The 19298-nt window shown below is 42.4% G+C and overlaps 2 protein-coding genes across 6 annotated transcripts; one reads left to right on the forward strand and one right to left on the reverse strand.

Moving 5' to 3' along the window:
* The first annotated feature begins 341 nt into the window (after positions 1-341).
* On the forward strand, positions 342-17864 carry LOC138126487 (transmembrane protein 47). Of its 5 annotated transcripts, none has more exons than XM_069042242.1 (5): positions 342-517; positions 2480-2534; positions 15330-15516; positions 16064-16213; positions 16269-17864. In XM_069042242.1, the coding sequence occupies exons 2-5, from the start codon at positions 2484-2486 to the stop codon at positions 16490-16492; spliced, it is 612 nt and encodes a 203-aa protein (XP_068898343.1). In that variant the 5' UTR covers positions 342-517; positions 2480-2483; the 3' UTR covers positions 16493-17864. The 5 variants fall into 5 exon arrangements, with proteins under 5 accessions (XP_068898343.1, XP_068898344.1, XP_068898345.1 ...); XM_069042243.1 differs by lacking the exon at positions 342-517 and adding an exon at positions 1927-2227; XM_069042244.1 differs by lacking the exons at positions 342-517; positions 2480-2534 and adding an exon at positions 8881-9045.
* Snm1 lies at positions 17472-19150 on the reverse strand. Its single transcript, XM_069042238.1, has one exon. The coding sequence runs from the start codon at positions 19148-19150 to the stop codon at positions 17978-17980; it is 1173 nt and encodes a 390-aa protein (XP_068898339.1). The 3' UTR covers positions 17472-17977.
* Between the last annotated feature and the right edge of the window lie 148 nt (positions 19151-19298).

The following is a 19298-nucleotide window of genomic DNA, read 5'->3' on the forward strand; positions in this document are numbered from 1 at the left end:
TTTGCTTACTCGTTTTTTATTAAAATTATTCAGAAGAGAATAATAACGTTTGGTTTTATCATAAAAGTGGTGTAATCTGTGTTAGCAGTTCTTATTTACGGATATAACAGTTGGAATGAACGAAATAACCGAATAACTCAGTTTGATTTCGACCCAATGCCAATGTCAAGTTTATTATGAGTCACAATAACGAACAATTTCGTTTGACCGATAAAAAAGCTGGTGATAAGCTTGATAACAAACATCAAAACATCAATAAACAAGAACCCAGACGTTTGTATAACTGGTTGCCTAACCGGCGTTGATTCGGTAGGTGGCAGCACCTTGCTTCTTTGACAGCAGCCGTATTCTGTTTATGACACATTTTTCGGTCCAGATTCATCACCATCCTCCGCCATGTTCCCAAAACAAACATGGACGTGAACGTTGGTAAAGTGCATGTGCGCCCCTTATAAGTGCAACATCCTATAATCTTATCGGTCGAAGAGTGTGCGTATTGATCGTTGATAACGATAAGGTGAGTGAACCTGACGCAACAAATGACGTAGTGCGAAACGTCGCGCCAACCCGCCGTTCCGTTATTAACAATTTAAAGAGCCTTTGACATGCAAATAACGGCCCGTTTATAGTAATGCCCCCATCTACATTCACCGACTAAATTAACTCCGACAAAGAAACGCGATTTTTCCGAAACGAGTGGGCCATGGTGTGAAACAACGAAATGCGTGACAGATTGTCAAATTGCGAAATGTCTTTGTACACGCGTCTCACGTAAACAATAATTTACGCTTTTTTCAGGTTACGGGGCGGGGGTGGTTTTAACGAGGGGGTTATCGCGATCGCACCTGGTGTCGACCGAAAAACTGGTTTTTCACCTGTCCCCCGTTGGAACGAGGGGTGGGTGCACGCACAGGTGGTTGAGTTTCTAGATTAGTAGATTGACGATGGGGTTATAAGATCATGCGGAGGGTAATGTGACCTGAGGGGTAATCGTTTGGACGTCCGGAACGATTGGAAACCGCAACACCACCACAGGACGAATAAATGATTTTACTGGCTGAGGGACGGTCTATGGGGCGTGTAATTTTAAGGGTGCTTCAGAAATGAGCGTAACTATTTCGTGTCGGAGAGGAATTTGACGTTGATAATGGTGGAGCGGTCGACAATGTTGGTTCTGAACACGGAAAGTTTGTCGTTATCGTTCAGGAACGAATGTAATAATGCAAACAAAGAAAATGCACACGAGGTAGTTTTAATGAGACATTTATTATTCCAAGAGGAAAACTACAGCGAAACACAAAGAGAAAACACAGAGAAGCTAACGAAACCGGCACCGAAACGGTGAATACACATTTAAAAAGAATGGGAAATAATCGGAGCACTTTTTGTAGGGGTGCTACTAAAAATTACTTAAGGAGAGTCTTGTGGAAGAATGAATTGAACTGGCACCACTCCAAAAGAGTCAACAACTCCACTCGAACCAAAGTTGTTGGCGGGATTTTTGTTGTAAAGTCTTTGCGAGTATCGTAGCGGAGCACCGACCTGTCTCCGCTATTAATTAATTAGAAGCTGGTTACTCGCCAAAAATTTAATTCCGTCAAGTTGCAAAGCGAATTCTCTAAAATGTCCAATTACACTAATTTAATTAAACTAAAATATCACGTCTGTTTACTGAAATTTCACCAATTAGGAATACGTCGACCGTTCCCGAGCGAGCGAGGGTTGAATTTCCTTACGCAATGATGATTCAGAAATTTACATTGTCAGCCGCTTCGAATAATGCCCCGTCCGTGGTGTGTGACTAAGCCTCGTGTTCTGCTTTCTTCGTGACACTTCGAAATCGTGACTGTCAAAAGGTTAACATACTTTATATTTTAAAGTGCTCCCGCTTAAGTGGTTTGTTCGGTTTGTTTTTTTCCCCGTTCCTGCGTTTAAACGCGTCCCGAGTGAAGCCGTTAAATGCAGTAGGGTTGCTTTTCGCGAACTCGGATCCGCATTGATTAGTTAAGAGCGTTTTGGGCAAATCCGTGCTTGACCCTTTGACGATCTTCGCTCGTTTAGAGCCACGTCCCGGGGGCTCGATTCCACCGAAAAAGTGTCACAACTCCGCAAAGCTGCATAATTTATGAAAAGGGTTGTGCACGAACACGCCGCAACGCGATATTAACAGGAAACGGAGTCGGTGATGGAACACAATGGATATCGGTGATTAATGCAATTCGAAGGGGTAAATAAACCAAATTCAAAACAAGGCACCCGCCACCCCCGACGCCAGATTTATGATAACGGCATTCCGTCCGATTGAATTCTTTGTGTTGGCTCTTTAAATTGCCCCCAACTGTTTTAATGGAAAGTTCGAGTCGTGACGACAAGACACAAAAGATCCGAAACTTGCCCGAACACGGCTCAAACTTTTACCCTGATTGATTCTTCGGCGTGCAGTTTACAGGGTGGATCTGATTTGGCTCTTTTTTTGCAGCGACATGGCCCAGACCACCACCATCGAGACCGTCACTATTACCAGACCACTAAAGGTGAGTGTGATTGTTTAGTTTTTGTTTCGAAACTGTGAACTGGAGCAATTTTAATAATGACGATGTTAAGAAAGGGAAAGTCGAGTGTCTCGAGACCCGGAACAGACTTATAGGTCCTAAACAATACGTTGCGAAACCGCCGCGTTACCATTTCGGCTCTTAACGGGTCCATCTCTCGCGTCAAATGTTTCCCATCAAGACAACTTTCCCTCTGGGTCCAGAAAGACATCAAGACCTGACCCAGAAGCGCGTCCTACTGCTTAATAAGTATACAACCCACCCAGGAACAAACATCAATCGGGGGAGGACGTAATGACCGAGTCCGTACCCCTCAGGGGCGGCGATCATGATTGCAATCTTAATCTCGACAATGCGAGCCCGCCCCGAGGTGTCGTGTTGTTCTCGTCGTCGTCCGCACAATAACCTCCCACGACCCCCTTATGTTTTATTGGCGGTGGGCCCCTGCGGCGTTGCGTCCGTACGATTGCGAGCATCTCGCGGGGGCAACGTCGTGATTGTGGGAAATCGACGTGTCCGCTCGTAGGAAAACGAGGAAATTGCGAATAAACGCGCCCGTATCGAGGTCGAGGGCTCTCGTACGTTGGCTTCTCTGGTTTTGTCACTTGTTCCGGGGGGGATTTGTTCGGGTGGATGTGTGGGGAGGGTGCCGCGACGCGAATTCATAATTTCGGAGGTAAATACGTGCGGGAAAGGTTCCAGATGTTGCGAATTTTTCAACCGAGATGTCGATTGTGCAGACGCGGCTGCACATTTAAAGAAAACAAATTCTTGTGCTGAAAAATGTCAAATCAAGAGTCGGGATCAAATCGTTGCGGGGCTGTTTACCCTCGAGCGCCGGGGTCACGTTGCAGACGCGCAAGAATATTTAATTGGAGGAGCTTCGTCGGCGATTAATATCCGAAAAGGGTGGATCTCGCCCGTTCCCATTTCGTCTTTGCATTTTGCCAGCGGGTACCCGTTCCGTGTTAAATTTTATTATTGCCGTTGTCGAATAAAATATCCGACTTGGTCCTTTTCTTCTCATTTTCGCGCCCGACAGACCATAACGGGGTCGCACGCCCAATCTAACCGCGCCGCAGCGTCCGTCCGGACACTTAGGCAGCGCCCCCGATGGTAATTGAAAGGGGGCGGCGGTTTCGATTTATTGTTCTGTGTCTTTTTAAAAATTTGATATTTCCAGTAAGCGTTTATCTCTGTAGAAGAGCGCGTCGTAAAAATTGGATTCATTTCTCATGGTTCCACATAAAAGTAATGGGATCCCTTTTATTTTTCCGTGCCGGGATCGATTCCGGAGCTCCGGTGGATGTTTTTCGTCGGGGATCGTTCGACTCGAAAATTGTTCTTAATAAATCATTACCGGGGAGTCAGCTGCGAAGGGGAGATTCTTGTTTTATGAAGTCGGTCGTTAGGGCTCTTCTTAAGTAAATTCCTGACTCGAACCGAGAAAAATAAAGCAATATTGAATAATGAAATATCCCCCGTGATGAATAATGAAGCGAGCGCGACTGGAACTCGTGTTTTGTCTTGTACGAATCGTGTTCGCTGCGAAAATATGTTTTTCATTATATAACAAAGCCGATGTTTATTCATATTTCACCCCGGCGACGGTCGAATGAATTTATTGCGGCTCGCGACGAAACAATCGACTGCATTGTCCAGAAGAGGAAAGAGAAAAAACCCGCCGCCCCCGTTGAATAATTAAAGATCGGCCGATATCCCGCCTAAACGAGACCCCATCAAATAAATTCGTCCCGCATTTTATTTTATTGCCTCACCGAAAAGAAAAACTTTTATCCATCCCCCGGCGTATCGGTGGCTCTCGACCAGATTTAGGACGCCGTAAAAACTTTCCCCCTCTCGAACAAAGGACAAACAGGAATATGCTCGGGGTCAGGAGTCGACAAGACGACGCAAATTAACTTATCGAGGACACACACAAAAAAAAAAGTTACAACCCTCTCGGCCCAACTTTCTTCCGCCACCGCATGACGAATTATTCGGTCAATTAGCGAGCGCACAGTTCGACGAACGGCCGTGTGTATGTACGGCAAATCGCATTTGGCCGAGAGCCAATCGAATCAATCGATTCGGCACGGCCGGTGTTTAAATTCCGGATAAGCAGCTCCGGCCCGGAAAAATATCGAGTAGCGGAACGGGGTGTGTTTTTTTTTTGTTTGTTTGTAATCAGGTGTGCTGGGCCGGGGGTCGGGTACGGAACCCGAGGGAGTGCTAATTTAGACGTCTTGTCAACCGGAGAAAGCGAAAAACTCTAATAAACAAAATGAACAAGAGGCGCAATTCGAGGCGGCGAATCAATGGGGAAAAGGAACAACGGATTCCAGAAGTTTTCAGTTTAGAGGGGGAAGTCCAGACGAGCCACGACGAAATTTAGAGGGAGGGGGCGGCTTTTGCAGTTTTCTAAGTGGATCTTGATGTCATTTTGACAGAGTAGTACACCCGGCTCAACTCGTTATTCTTTGGATGTTTTTATTTTATTCGGAATTTTTTGATGAAGTGTTTGTTTTGATCGTACTTGGTTATAAAGTTTTCTCTTAAATAAATAATCTAGTAACAAAATAAATTTGGGTTATGTTTTGATATTAAGCGCTCTTCAAGCGAAATGCAGCAACTAATAAATACAGCAATTTAATAAAGCAAAATAATCTGTTTCGTGTTCAGAATCAGAAAAAAAAATTGCGTTTCACGTCTGAGACGGATTCTGTTCAAGATATAATTATGAGCGGAACGTCTCCGATATAAGAGTTAGCCGTCATAGTTGACCGATTATCTTTTAACTTTTCTCACTGCAAGATGCTGTTTCTCCACATTGTTGGATTAAAATTGTCTAAGACCTCTGGCCATAAATCAGACGCGTTTTTTGTTAAAGGCGTGACTGTAATGTGGTTGTCATAAAAGAAACACACTACTGCAAAAAGCGCCGATTGTAATGTTTTTCTGTATGTTTGTCTCTCTGTCGGTCCACATTAATTCATTCGTTAAAGTATTCATTCATGCTTTCATTCATATTTTTTTTCGTTCAGGCTTGCTGTTTTTCTGTCTTTCGGTTCGTTTTGAAAATTTAAATTTCATTTAAACAAAAGATGATTAAAACCGTGGATACTACCAACTGGTTAATACGAAATAACTAGTAAATTCTATCCAAACTGTTACAGTTTGCTTTATGGCAGCCCAGATTTTTTTTGGTTTTATATTTAAATTTATTTTTCAGCTAAACCTTATAAAGCCCATTCAAAAATCAAAAAATCACCACCTGTTGCTATAGGTTGGTAAAATTTAAAAAACCCTAGGTACCTAGATATTTTTTCATACTATGTTGGTAACTATAAATTATGACATTTATTTGATTCAAAATAAAATTCAATTGCTTTGAATTTCGTTCATATTGTTTTATTAGCAGCACGTTTCACTTATTTATTGATTCTTATTATTTTCACTTAAACATGCCCAGAAAAACAAGACACAATAAACATTTAACCTCAAAATTACAAGTCTCACCCAAATTTTACACTAGACAGCGTTGCCGATAGTAATTATCGAGGAAAATGCGACGTTGATGGTTTTTTAAATTTTTGAATGGACTTTAGTTATCCAACTAAAATTATTGAAAGATTTGGCACAAATTTCATTACACGCCTACGAGGATTACTTGCTTCGCCGATGCCGATAAGCGAAGAATAAAAAACAAATGCAAGAAAACTTTCACTTGTTTCTTGCGGCTAATTGCTGCGCCCGTTGCTGTAACCTATAATGATAAGGGTGAAAGAGAAAAAAGAGAATCATGTGGTATATATTAAATGAAAACAATTTTAATAATAAATATTTTAAACTGACCCTAATGAATCGTCCATACCCAAATGATGACAAAATGTCTCCTGAAATTAGTGTATTCATCGGTAAAAATTCTCATGAAGTAATTAGAGTAATTAGTAATCACTAACCATTACAAAAACTGTTCAAAGTTGCCGCCGTTATTGTCAATACAATAATGAAGGCGCCGACGAAATAATTTTTTCACTCTTTCCAACATGCCTCTGTTATTGCTAATTGTTGTGGCAGCATTTTCTTAAAACTTCAATTGTGTCAACTGGGGTCGAATATACCAAGTCCTTCATGCACCCACACAAGAAGTAGCACGGAAATTCTCTACACTCGAGGAGCACTCCCGACGCTTCACCATTCGCTAACACAATATATATGTATTCACTACCCGTAAATAAACTCATTTTCACAAAATTTTAGCTTAAATCACAGAATCAACACGTAAACACCTTCCTTGTGGAGTCGGACAAAACTAACTAAAAACTACACCTCGGTCGCAGAGCGGAAAAACTGTATTCTAAAAACACAATGTTTTGCGTTGATTTTACAAAAAGTATGTATTACATATTTCACGGTCACTGTCATTGGGTCAAATAACTAGAAAATGCGAGTAAATAGACAGCTCGTTAATTTATGTGAGAGGAAAATACTGAAATGAAAATTATATTTCGAAAAAATGATACATAAAAATTTGGTTGTTCTTGACGAGAACTGTCACTGGTTAAAATTAATGTACTTATTTCTGAAACACGTTGTATGTAGAGCATTTCCGATTCATGACAAAGTTTCGGTCGGTCGTCAGAAGTTGAGCCGATTGTACTCGTCTCCTTTTCGGAGTGCACAATTTGGAGGAAATTGGCGCGTCTATAGAGAAGCCTCTTAATAAGAGCAAAGAGTCCCGACTATGGATTTTTCATCGGGACAGCCCCATCGGGCTGTCGGAAGGGAAATTTACTTCGCCTCGTTTAGGATCGCGCCACATTGAGACGTCGTCCTCCCTTGTATTACACTGTATTTTAATTAAAAAGTTATCCGAGAAGAGTCGCCTCGATGGCTGTTCTCGAAACTCGATAAAGAACTCGTCCCGATAAAGGCCTCGCGCTCTGCGAGGATCGCCGCGAGGTGCGCGTTCCGACTCTCCCCCTAATTATCGGAAGAAAAGAGCGATTATGCCGCACCAGCAGCTGCATCCTGATTTCGATGGCAAAGGTGCACACGAAGCCCCATTCTCGGCCGGAGCCGATCCCGATGACGGACGTGTTCAGACGTTCGGTATCCATTTTGTGCGACCCCTGCGGCCAGTCGGCTCTAATCGCACAAGATCTAGCCGCCACCCCCGCCGCACCGAATGCGTTTAAAATTTTAATCAATTCCTGACGCGCTTCGATTGTTTTTTTTTTTCTCGCTCCTCTCGGAGGTGCGTTCCCGACGAGGTTCTCCATAAAATTGATTTTTCATACCATTCATCAGACCCTTATCAACGATGCCGACAGATCAGTCATTAGGAGGGGTACCAGATCGGATTCGGGGCGTTTGCGAGACTGCATTAATCTACGAGGTCGTGTTATGGTTTCGGTGTGATGTCTCTGGGCGAATTTATGAAGATGGGAGTTTTTCTAGCATGAGAAACGAGCGATCCGTGCGAGATTCGATGGGATCACGCAGGGAAGTTTGTGTTCTGGTTTATCTTGAGCGGTACGATAATGGAGGAAACTGTAAACCCCGTGTTTCCGGTGCAAACAGAGCTGACCCATGTCCGGTCGCGTCAAAGTTCATCCATGTATACGTCCGAGTTATCTGATTGTTCTCAGGGTATTCGATCACGCCAGCATTTGATTTGTCTTAGATTAATTCATCTCGTGCGCCGTCTTCTTCTGTCAACATCACCCAACTCTGTCGAGTACACGAGATCGTCAACTAACGACACCGAGAATGGTGTCAATTTGGACATGAACAGCCGTCGTCGAAGCTCATCTCCATTACGACCATTCGAAAGTGGTCGTAAACGTTTTTTATTTATGAAAATTAGGTCCTCGTCTCCCTTTACAACCCCCGACCCTCGATGCGGCACCAATTAGTGTTAACTGGATGCACGAGGGAGAACGGCTCGTTTGTTTTTTAGTGCTAATCACCCGCTGATTGTCGAGGGTGGCCACCAATTCGACCCCCCCTAATCGACGAGAAGTCATTTTTTTCCGTCGCTATCGATTTTTAATTGTGGCGGTCCTCCGGAGTGACCGGAGACACGTCGGCGTAGGTGGTCTTCCGGGGGCCGATCCGCCATCAACAATAACTGGAAAAAATCGCCTTTCGAAAATTGCGAGTAGGCCGGAGCGTAGGTTGGCGGCGGCGCATCGCGCCCGTCCCGATAATCGATTCCGGGGGCGGCAGCGGGACGGAACACGCACACACACTCCGGGGTGTTCGGGTCGGCCACAGTTCGAATTTAGCGCCCCGACCGTTGCACGTGTGGTACGGTCGACGAGTATTTCGCTGTGTCCGTCTGCGATTAGACTGTGAGTGATGTTGGGTGAAGGTACGGGACGCCGGTCGGACAGATGCATCCAATAGTCTCACAGTCTGGACACGTCGTTCAGTGCACCGCCGACCGATAGTTTGGGCTTTAATGGCGGAAAATCAGATCGCACAGGTAAACGGGATCTAGACGGGGGCAAAAGCGCACCACCACCCCCCCGAATCCGGCCCCGTATTGTCGCGAACATCGCGGTGGGGTGTTATTAGCTCTTAATATGAATTAACGGGCTCCGGGGAGGATTACGAGCGTCTTTATATGTACAGCGGATTAGTGCGTGTGTTTTGTTTTTATTTTATTTTGATGGGTCGTAATGGGGGTGTAATTGGTGGCGAGCGGGCAGCGGCGGCTCGTCGTCAAAGTGGGGAAAAGTCGACGAATTTTTACGGCTGTTTGGAATTTGTTTGGATGTTTTTAATTGCGTCTAAAGTCGGATTTAATGGCTCATTAACGTTAGGAATCGTTATTAGCTTGTTTTCGTGTAATTTTTTTTGATGAATGTGGCGTTCGTGTCGCTTGAACGAGATTCGGCCCGGAATAATTATATTAAAATGCGGCCGCCGTGAGATTTATTATCAATTTTTTTTTAATTGCTTGCCGGGGAAGTCCGCGAAGAGTACATAACTTTCAATTTAATTGGTCGGAAAAAATTGAAAAATCGATGACGCAAGAGGTCCGGGCCGGAATTTTCCGGTTTGGTGGTTTCGGATCCCGCTCCCGGATTTTCAAAATCTGCCCTGTTTATAAGTTGTCAACGTGTTTATCGCGTGACTTGGACGGGGCCCCCGCTTCCACTTAATAAAAGTGAAGTTTACGGCGCCGTTTCTTTTTATTCGATGCTGGATTTTATTTTATTTGTTTACATATTCGGAGCTCTCGGGAAAAAATTGTAATAAAGTGGCCATTAAGCCGTTTTTATGGTCTCGACAAAGCGATCCCGGCTCAACTCCCTGACGTGCGTATCACCCCCGACCACCACTCAAGCCGAGCCACGTTTCAAAATCAAATTGTTCAAAATTCACGGAAAAAGCATATTCCGGCAGCTCTCCATCCCGGAAAGCAATTTCCACCGAATTCATTCCGAACACTCGGGAGAAAGAGTCGTTGCGAATTTATTTTCCGGACGATATTCGACGATGTTGTTAACCTTTAACGCCGCTAATCGCCCCCTGTTTGTTCTTCGAACGGTTTATTAAAAAGAAAACGGGCACGATTTGCATTTTAGGCGGTTTTTCGAGACGACCGGAAAATCGCCCGGACTGCATTATTAATCCTGTTGTCCGGAATCGAGTGCTCTCACGGAGACGAACGCGCTCCTGGAGAAAAATGGTCCGTTTTATTTTGTCTCCCTCCAGGACTTTTGGTCCGGAATTATCCGGGCGAAGCAACCGAGCCGTAACTCGATTATTCCTCGACTTGGTCCCGGCTTTGTTACTCTCCCAACAACAACTTCCACATTTGCGTATTTAAGGGTCGTTCCTTCAGGTTAATTCCTCTCGCTCCCGACGTGCTACAGGGGGGTTGATTATGGCGCGACGCGGTCGCACTGCCTCTTATCGATTTTTTTCGTCTGGAAGAAACCGTCAAGCGTGAGTTACTATGGTTACAAGGTAATTTTCAGACGGTGCATTTGGTGGCGGCGACCGACAAAACAGACCGCCGGTCTGCACAGCTTTTGGCAAATTTTGAAAAACATTTAACTTTGCACCACGGAATTTTCGGCAGGAAAATTGATCGTGCTGCGGTACAACCGCAACTGTCAATTTGTGTAATGTGTCACCACGTGTGTCTTCATTATTTATGATGGTTTGGAGTCCACACGCGCTCCACGTTCGATGCGGTTCGACCGCAAGTTTTGTGCGAGTTAATTGGGCTGCATCGCCGTTCGGCAATCGATCCAGTTCAATGGGGTTGTGTTTATTTCGGTAGTTCTTTGTTGTGCCGCTACATGTGATGTCACTTAAACCAGTCGCTCGCTTTTCGATAAACTTTGATGGCCCACTTTTGAAGCCTTCCACCACTCGCTTTTATCTGGTCCGGGGAATTTTTATGAAAAAAACTTTCGATACGACGACTCAATCGGAACAAAGTTAATACGAACGAGGGGGGTTCGTCGTTCTCCTCCTCGTCTAATTAAACGATTTTTTGCCTCGTCGAAATTAGTTTTGTTTGGCTCGGGGCCAAGGAACGGGTGTCGGGAAAAACTCCTCTCTTCCGACTTCGTGAGTCGTAAATTGGCCATTGTTTTAATCGAGGAATGCGTATTCCGTTTACGGGCGCATATTTTATCGATGATGAATGGTAGTAGTGAACGTGTTGATGTTGGCAATGACCGCAATTACTGAAATTGCAAGAGATTTTGGTTGTTGCCGGTGCAACATGTAGGAATGTCGGGAGAAATGATCTGCGATTTTACGGCGAAAGTTTGAGAGAAGTGTGACTCATAAAGTGGGGAGGTCCCTCGCAGTAATCTGGTAATGTGATAGTAGAGGAAGAAAATGTCATTTTTGGGGTGAGACATCGGTTTGTGTGAAATGTCGAATGCAGCGGAAGATGACTCAAAGAGTCGATAGTTAACAGTGTGCACGCCGACGCCGACTAATAATTATTGTGCAATTGTTGGTGACGAAGAAGGTAAAATAGAAACAAACAAATTTTCTTTCCATCAACCTAATTATACAAAAAATGATTGTGGTATCGTAGGGTAATTGTATCGGAAAAAAATGTTTGCCACCTTTCGACAATAACTACAAACAACAAACATAACCTCCAAACCCCTGGCAAGTGTCAAATATCACTCATTGCCTGTTGTCAATATTCAAAAATTCACAAAAAAGTGAAATGATGCCCGGGTTTACCCAACGAAAATTAGTCAAAACAATTTATTATTCTAAAGAGTTGTATGTAATTGGTTTAAAACCATTAAAAACTGATTTGGTTAGAATAATAGTGTTTGCTTGATAAACCTTACCTCTCTTAAACAGGGTGTTTTTGAAGTGCGCGCACAAATTTTAACGACGAGCTACTGGCTTCACGTAGAACTCGGAAAAAATATCTTAAACATTCTATGTCAAAAAATAAAATGACATTTATTTTTTGAGCTACAATTTTTTTTAAATCCTCTTAGTATTCTACGTTGTTAAACAACCTCGTAGGTAAAATTTCGGCACATTTTAAAATACACCCTGTATATCATACGGCAACATGGCTTTGATTTTTCTGTCACGTTTGACGATTGGCGCCAGAACAAAAACTTAAATTCAAAAATCCCGAGAAGCGCGCCTAGTAATTTTAGTTGATACCAACCAAACGTCATTTTGACAGTTCACATCTATAACGATTTTACTTTGCTTTTTAAAGTAAAACTGAAAGCGTCAATCTGCAGAGATGTCGTTGCAGACGTTGTCAACTTTGAAATGTCACTATACAGGGTGTTAGGGAATGGTCTTTCAAGAATGTCAGGGTGAGGGAAAATATGGTCGAAAACCTTAATACCATTTTTTCCCAACATGAATGGTTTTCTCAAAGATAAAAATTTAAAATGGTGCCCCACTGTTTGGGAGCTCTTGCACCATTTTATTGTTGAAATAATTAAATAAATAGAGGTATTTTCATATTTGGTGGCGGAAACAAAAGACTGAGAAATGTCACAAAAATGTATTGTCAGTGTCAAATTTCTCATAAACGCCGTAAAAAGGAATGTCTAGGTAAATTTAAATTTTCGCTAAATAGATTGAAAAAACAAATTCTAAGGAAACCAATTTTTGTCAGTGCTTCAAAAGGAAAAGTTATTCTCATATAATCAAACGTATTACAAATTATTTCTCTAGTTCGACGATGAATAACTTTCTTATTGCCATTTGCTGCATTTCTGTCGCAATCACGAACGTCTTTGAGAAATTTGACACTGACAATACAAATTTGTGACATTTCTCAGTCTTTTGTTTCCGCCACCAAATATGAAAATATCTCAGTTAAAGTTCTGAAATGAAAGTTAATTGCTTAGCAACTAAAAGACAACAAAGTACCTATTGTCACAATGACGTTTCGGTTTTGAATACTTCCCTTGGATAATATCTCATCAAAAACTACCAGGATTGCATTTTTTTAAGGGCAAAGTCAATAATTCATTCGAAATATTTATCTAGATTCACTGCAACCTTGAAGTAAGTCCTTTTTTTATTGCTGCAATAAACTGAAATTATTTCTGCAGCTTTATTTGTGATACCATATCTCGATCAACCTCTAAAGGGATTTGAAATCGAGCATTAACCACCTAATACTACCAATAAGATTCGTTAATTTTGGTGGAACTTTATTTATTTGTGTTTGTATTGAAAAAAATCATAATAAATGTTCAAAATGTCCTCCGTTTGTCCTAATACAAGCATTAGCATACCTTCGGACAGCAGCAGTAACCCTTTCCGCTATATTCCCATACACAAAATACATATCTGCATACTCCTCGATAGAATATTAGGGCATTGTAAACGATTGTAGTCTTCGCAGGCGACGGATAAAAGATAGATCAAATTAAAATGTAAACTTTGACAGACAGTAGTAAATTTCAAATCGTTACCAAGCAATCATTTATAAATCGAAAAGAAGATTTTTTTTTTTGGTGTACAATGAGGGACATGGAATCCTGGGCAGTCTGCTATTGTCATTTCAAAAAGTGTCAATGTAAATGCACCTTTACTGTCATTATGATTGATATTTTCAAAAAAACTGTCAACTTGGTTATGAGTAGCTAAGGTATGGTTTAGAATTTTTGACAACTGAATGACACATCTGCCCAGTTTTCGGTGTCCCCAATACAACGTGATCAAGAATGACTGAATCTGTTGGTAACAATGAAAATTTGAATGATTTTGGTACCACTGTATTCTAAACGCATTTCCGGTTGTCAGCTTTGACAGAGTTGACGGGCGAATTTGACGTTTACCATTAAAGGGTCATTTTTGTAATAGCATAAACATACCCGACATAACCTATTTTGTTCTAAATGTCGTGTCAAGTTAAAACATCCGGTCAATGCCAATTACGAAACAGAAAAACACCAATATTTTTCAATTGTTTCATTGCCAACAGACTCAGTCATTGTTGATCACGCTGTAGTACAAAGCAATATTTCAGCAGTCCCAAAACAGCAGGGAACAATTTTATTTTCAGAAAACGGTTTAATTCATCCAAAAACCGTATAAAGGTTTTCGACCACATTTTTCCTGATACACTCACCCTGAAATTCTTGGGAGACCATTCCCTAACACCCTGTATATTCCCTGGTTAGTTACGAGGGGTAGACTATTTACATCCGCACTGTATAAGGGTCCAGTGGACCTCTGCTGTGGTTAACGTGCGATGAAAGAAATTTCACGTGAAGAGTGCTTGGGACTGTCATTCGACAATGAGCAAATGACATTCCAGACCACATTCTATCTGAAATTTATTTGATCACACGATATAAATACTTCATCCGACAGTCGAAAATGACAAAAACTCACGCAATTTGAGAAATGACAGTCGCGTTACAATAATGTCTGGATTTTTTTTTATAGAACGATATTGCTGTGTCGAGTGTTTTTGTTATGTGATGATCATTCCGACAAGCATTTTGGAGATTTTTAAAATTTAATTCTAACGCATAACACCCAGCCAAGTTTTTTGTGTCTGTGTTTTTTTTTAAATTAAATGCGAAGAGCCAAAAAGCAGGTTGTGCCTTTTTTTAAGTTTTTTCTGGTGATTATTTATTATGATGGTAAAATCACCGAATTACGCCCGTGCCCAATCCGATAAGTGGGAATTTAACCTGTCCCGCTTTATTTATCCATTCCGTAAATATTTGTTGTTGACTCGATGCACACAGCTTCAACAAATTGCATCCACGCTTGTTTTGGTGCGTTCACGTGTTTGTCCTTCGTGTTTAATCAACGCATATTCTTGGTCTTCCGTCTCCCCCTCTGTAATTAATACAGAATGCGTTCGAGTGCAACTGCGCTATTTGATCTGATTATATTTATTGCGCCATCAAAACAAACTAATATTCAGACGAATGTATTTTTAATTATCAATTTCTATTAATAGTCGTATTGTTGAGTACACACTTTAACGATTATACCCCCGTAACTATAAATATTTTGAGTGTGATGAAAATTTTTACTATTCCTGTCTCGCCCCTCCACCGCTGGCTTATTTTCTTGTTATCAGCATTCTCAAACACGACGATTGACACACCTGACTCGTGATTGTACTTGCCTCACAGAGGAGGAAGTGTTAGTCAGAGTCGTGAAGGATGGCTGAAACGACGGTGGTGCGAGTGGCGGCGCAGAACAGCCGGTACCGACTGGTGCGACCAGTTCGCCGCCTCCGTGCTCACGTTACTAACGCCGCTCGATTTTCAGGTGATAGCTTTCATATGCGGGCTCATAGTGATAATCCTGATGATAATGGGCCTGGCGTCGACCGACTGGCTGATGGCGGCGGGCTGGAGGCAGGGCCTCTTCATGCACTGCATCGAAGAAAACGCACCCCAACCGCTCCCGTTCAACATGCAAGAACCGCCCGGATGTTACCAATCTAGGGATGCAGGTACGGAATCGGATTCAACAAGTCTCGCCCATTTAACGGGACGAGAATGTCACTCGACCTAAATACGTGGGGTGGCGCGGCGGCGGCGATCATCAATCTTTCCCCCGTACGGAATGCAAATATCGCGTTTTATTGGCAGGTTGTTGCGACTACAATTAATAATTCCGCCGCCGAAATGGGGCGGCGGGGGTTGAAAGGTCGACGGGAGGCAGTGGCGGCGGACGGGAGTTTTTCCTCAAAGGCCGTGAATTTTTATTGGATCGATTCGATAAGGCGTATCAAAGAACAAAATTATTTAATTGCAATGGATTATGTATTTTTAATTACGAATTAACGATACAGATAAGAACCGGAAATTTTTGGTGAAAGGTAGCTGTCCGCAATCGCCACCGCAAAGGCCAAATGCAAAAGAATAGTTAACAGTTGATTCATCTGTTGATGCCTTTTTCGGGATGTAGTTTGCGGTAGACCGACGTGACGGACAAGTCATGTAAACGCAGTCGTGGTCATAACGTAAAGAGTGAATCACAAACGATAAATGTTGCAGCGTACATCCAAGCAGCCGCCGGTCTCTGCGTGATCACCCTCGTCACCGACCTGGTGGCGACCATCCTCACCGGTTTCGGCCTGAAAACCAAAGACCACCACTCCAAATACAAGTGCTACCGTTCCGCTGTGATAGTAATGGGTTTGGCCCGTAAGTGGCACTCGAGGTGAACACAGAACGTCGAGATTGAGGTTGTTTGTTGCAGTGGTATCAATACTCATCGCCCTGATCATATATCCGGTGTGCTTCGCCGCCGAACTGAACCAAGGTAACAGGACGATATGGGAGTTTGGCTGGGCGTACGGAGTGGGTTGGGGCGCCGCGATCTTCCTCTTCGGCGGCGTGGTGCTGCTGATGTGCGACAAAGAGAGCGAGGAGATCTACTATAAGGAACGAAAAATCGTGCACGATAACGATTCGAGGGCCTAGTGGCCACATAGTCTGCCCGATGTTGTTCTCTGATCGTAAGAGGTCCGTCGCCTCGCTCAGAGAATGCGCTGTGAACGAGAGGTTCGTGTGAGTGCGTCGCTTGCCTGACACTGGATGTGTGCACACCTGGTCAGTTTGATTAGACAAAAATCGGTGTTTCGTAGAGTAAGTGGCATTTCATTTACGTTTTGTTTTTATTTCACGCATGCGGAACTCGAAATCAAACTGATTAGTGGAGTTTAACGTTTATTTGTTTGATTTGCTTGCCTGGTCACATCGCCAGTCAGCCAGTTTTGTAGTTGTTACCATTTTACGGCGCCAATTGGTTTTGATCGTTCGGGCCGATCGCGCCGATCCAACCGAAGGATCAAAGGAATTCGTGCAGGATGTGTGATTAGAGCGACTGAGAGACAACCCGGGCAGGCTAGATGTATGTTTAAATAATAAACACAAAGACTTGAACCAACTACTTTTAAAGAACTGTTTTCATGGGCATTCACGAGGTTTTTTGTTGTCCGTTTCGTAAAAATGACACGGTGCACATGTTAAAACAGTTCGTAGTGATGTCAATATAGTTATAGACGCGTCATTTACGAGTATTATTCTTCATTCATGGCAGCTATTTTTTTTTTTTTTTTGTGTAGTAGGTATACGCAAAGGGCATTATTACATTATTTTCTCGTTCGTTTTTTATATTTTTATTTAAAAAAATCATTTCAAGCTGCGCTTCGATTGACCAATACGTATTTTGTTAAGTTTAATTCAGTTGTCCGACGTCATTAGGGTACATTGAAAAAAGCATATCGATAAAATAAAACTTTACGTGCGTAACGACGTTATTTATATTTGTATTATAGTTAGGGTAATTTAATAATACTGGACCAATGTTATTTTGCTTTAAACAATGTACTGCCAGATGATTTATGGCCACAGCATGTTTACATTTTTCTTTCAATTTTCTGTAATTATAGTCCTAAGGTTTTTTTTAGAATTAAGTGATTTTATTTATTGTACTGTAAATAATAATATTGTCACATAAACAAGCATGGTAACAAGTTGTAGTGTTGTGATATATAGCTTGTGTATATAATAGATGTGAGAGCCATATATCTTGGTAGAAAATGCAACTTATAAGTAAAAACTGACTTACAACTTATATTTTCTACTATAATTTCATTCCATAATTATAATAATGTGTAAATTACTGTTAACAATTGTATAAAATAATAAAAATTGAATTCTCTTTAATGTAAGGGTAGTTGATCTCATGCTGGATTTGTTCCATGGTCGAAGATTTCGTTCCATCGTGTACTCTTTCATAAAAGCACTTGTACCTATCTTCTGTCATAAAAATAAATTATTTGTATTATAATAGCTTTATTTAAAAAATTGTACAAAAAGAAAATGTTACACCAAATTGGTACTAAAAATAAAATGTCAGTGTTGCAACCTGTAGGGACAAAAAATTACCAAATTATGCCACTGTCATAAAGTGGATAGTCGTCGCGGGGGAGAATCTAATATGAAATTTTCATCTTCGTCTGCACTGACTCTCGCCACGTCTTCGCCCCTCTCCTCCTCCACAACTTCAAACAATTTAATCTTCTTAGTTTCAGGCTCTTCCCCCCCACGCAGATTCTCCTCGATGTTCGCCAAAATCTCGCGATCAACCGTTGGCTTTTTATGCAACACGTTCGCTTCCACTTTCTTGGGTTTAAGAAACTTGAGTAACTCGACACCTTCTTCGTACGAAGCGTGGGTCGAGTAGCACACAAAATGTGTGTTGTGATGGCTCTCTGATATGCCATTCTGGAGACTCTCGCTCTTCCAGCGAAACGCCGAGATCTTGATCGTTTTTATCTTGTAGGCGACAGTATTGGCACAAATAACGGTATACGTGCTACCGCAGGCACTGTGAATCTTCGTCAGATGTTTAGAACGAGTCACAGCTTGATCTAGTTCCGGCACTCGGCTGTAGAACTCGTAGATTTCGTCGTTGACGTGGACCGGCATTTTCAGCGTTTTGAAGATTTCCATGAAGAGATATTCGTAGCCGTATTTGGCGCTGGTGTTGAGGCCGACGACGTGTTTGTCACTTCGCGAGATCCACTCTTTGATGATAGTACAAATCTCGTCTAAACTCTCGCCTCTTTTGGGAAACCTTGCATACTCTTTAAGAAAAAATGTCGTATCCAAATACACCGCATCTATGCGTTTTCGGTTGTTGTACGAGTCGTAAAAAGCCTTGAATTTGGAGATGTCTCCGGGGTTGATCCTGTAGTCCCCCGTGTACAATACATTCTGATCTGTTTCAAACAGAAACATGACTGATCCAGGACAATGTCCTGCTGGGATCGGCATCACCGCCAAAACCCTCCCTTTCAAAGGGACAGTCGTCGGGTAATGCAGATCGAGCTCCACCAAATTATTTGCGATCTTTGGGTACATGTTTTTGAGTATTTGGGCCGAAACGTGTGACAAGTACAAAAATCGATTATTCTCGACCAAATTCTGTTGGAATTTGGGATCTTGCAATCCGACCATGTGGTCAGTGTGGCAATGCGACAAAAAGAACGCTTCTGCCTCGAAATTCGACCCGTCGAAGCGATCGATGCTGATTTCGGGCATCTCGGCCAACTTGCCTTGGAACGTACTCATTTTCGAATCTCCCGCCGCGCACTGACAGGAAGCGCGTCGTTGTTTTGGCGGTTGTTGTGTAGGTTATTTTGTCGTTAACCTAATTTCGGTGGAGGCTTGTTTCTTGTGTTTTCACCCCCGAATTGCTCACCCCCTGTCCGGGAACCGG

Source organism: Tenebrio molitor, chromosome 3, assembly GCF_963966145.1.
Source record: "Tenebrio molitor chromosome 3, icTenMoli1.1, whole genome shotgun sequence".
NCBI classification, from domain to species: domain Eukaryota; kingdom Metazoa; phylum Arthropoda; class Insecta; order Coleoptera; family Tenebrionidae; genus Tenebrio; species Tenebrio molitor.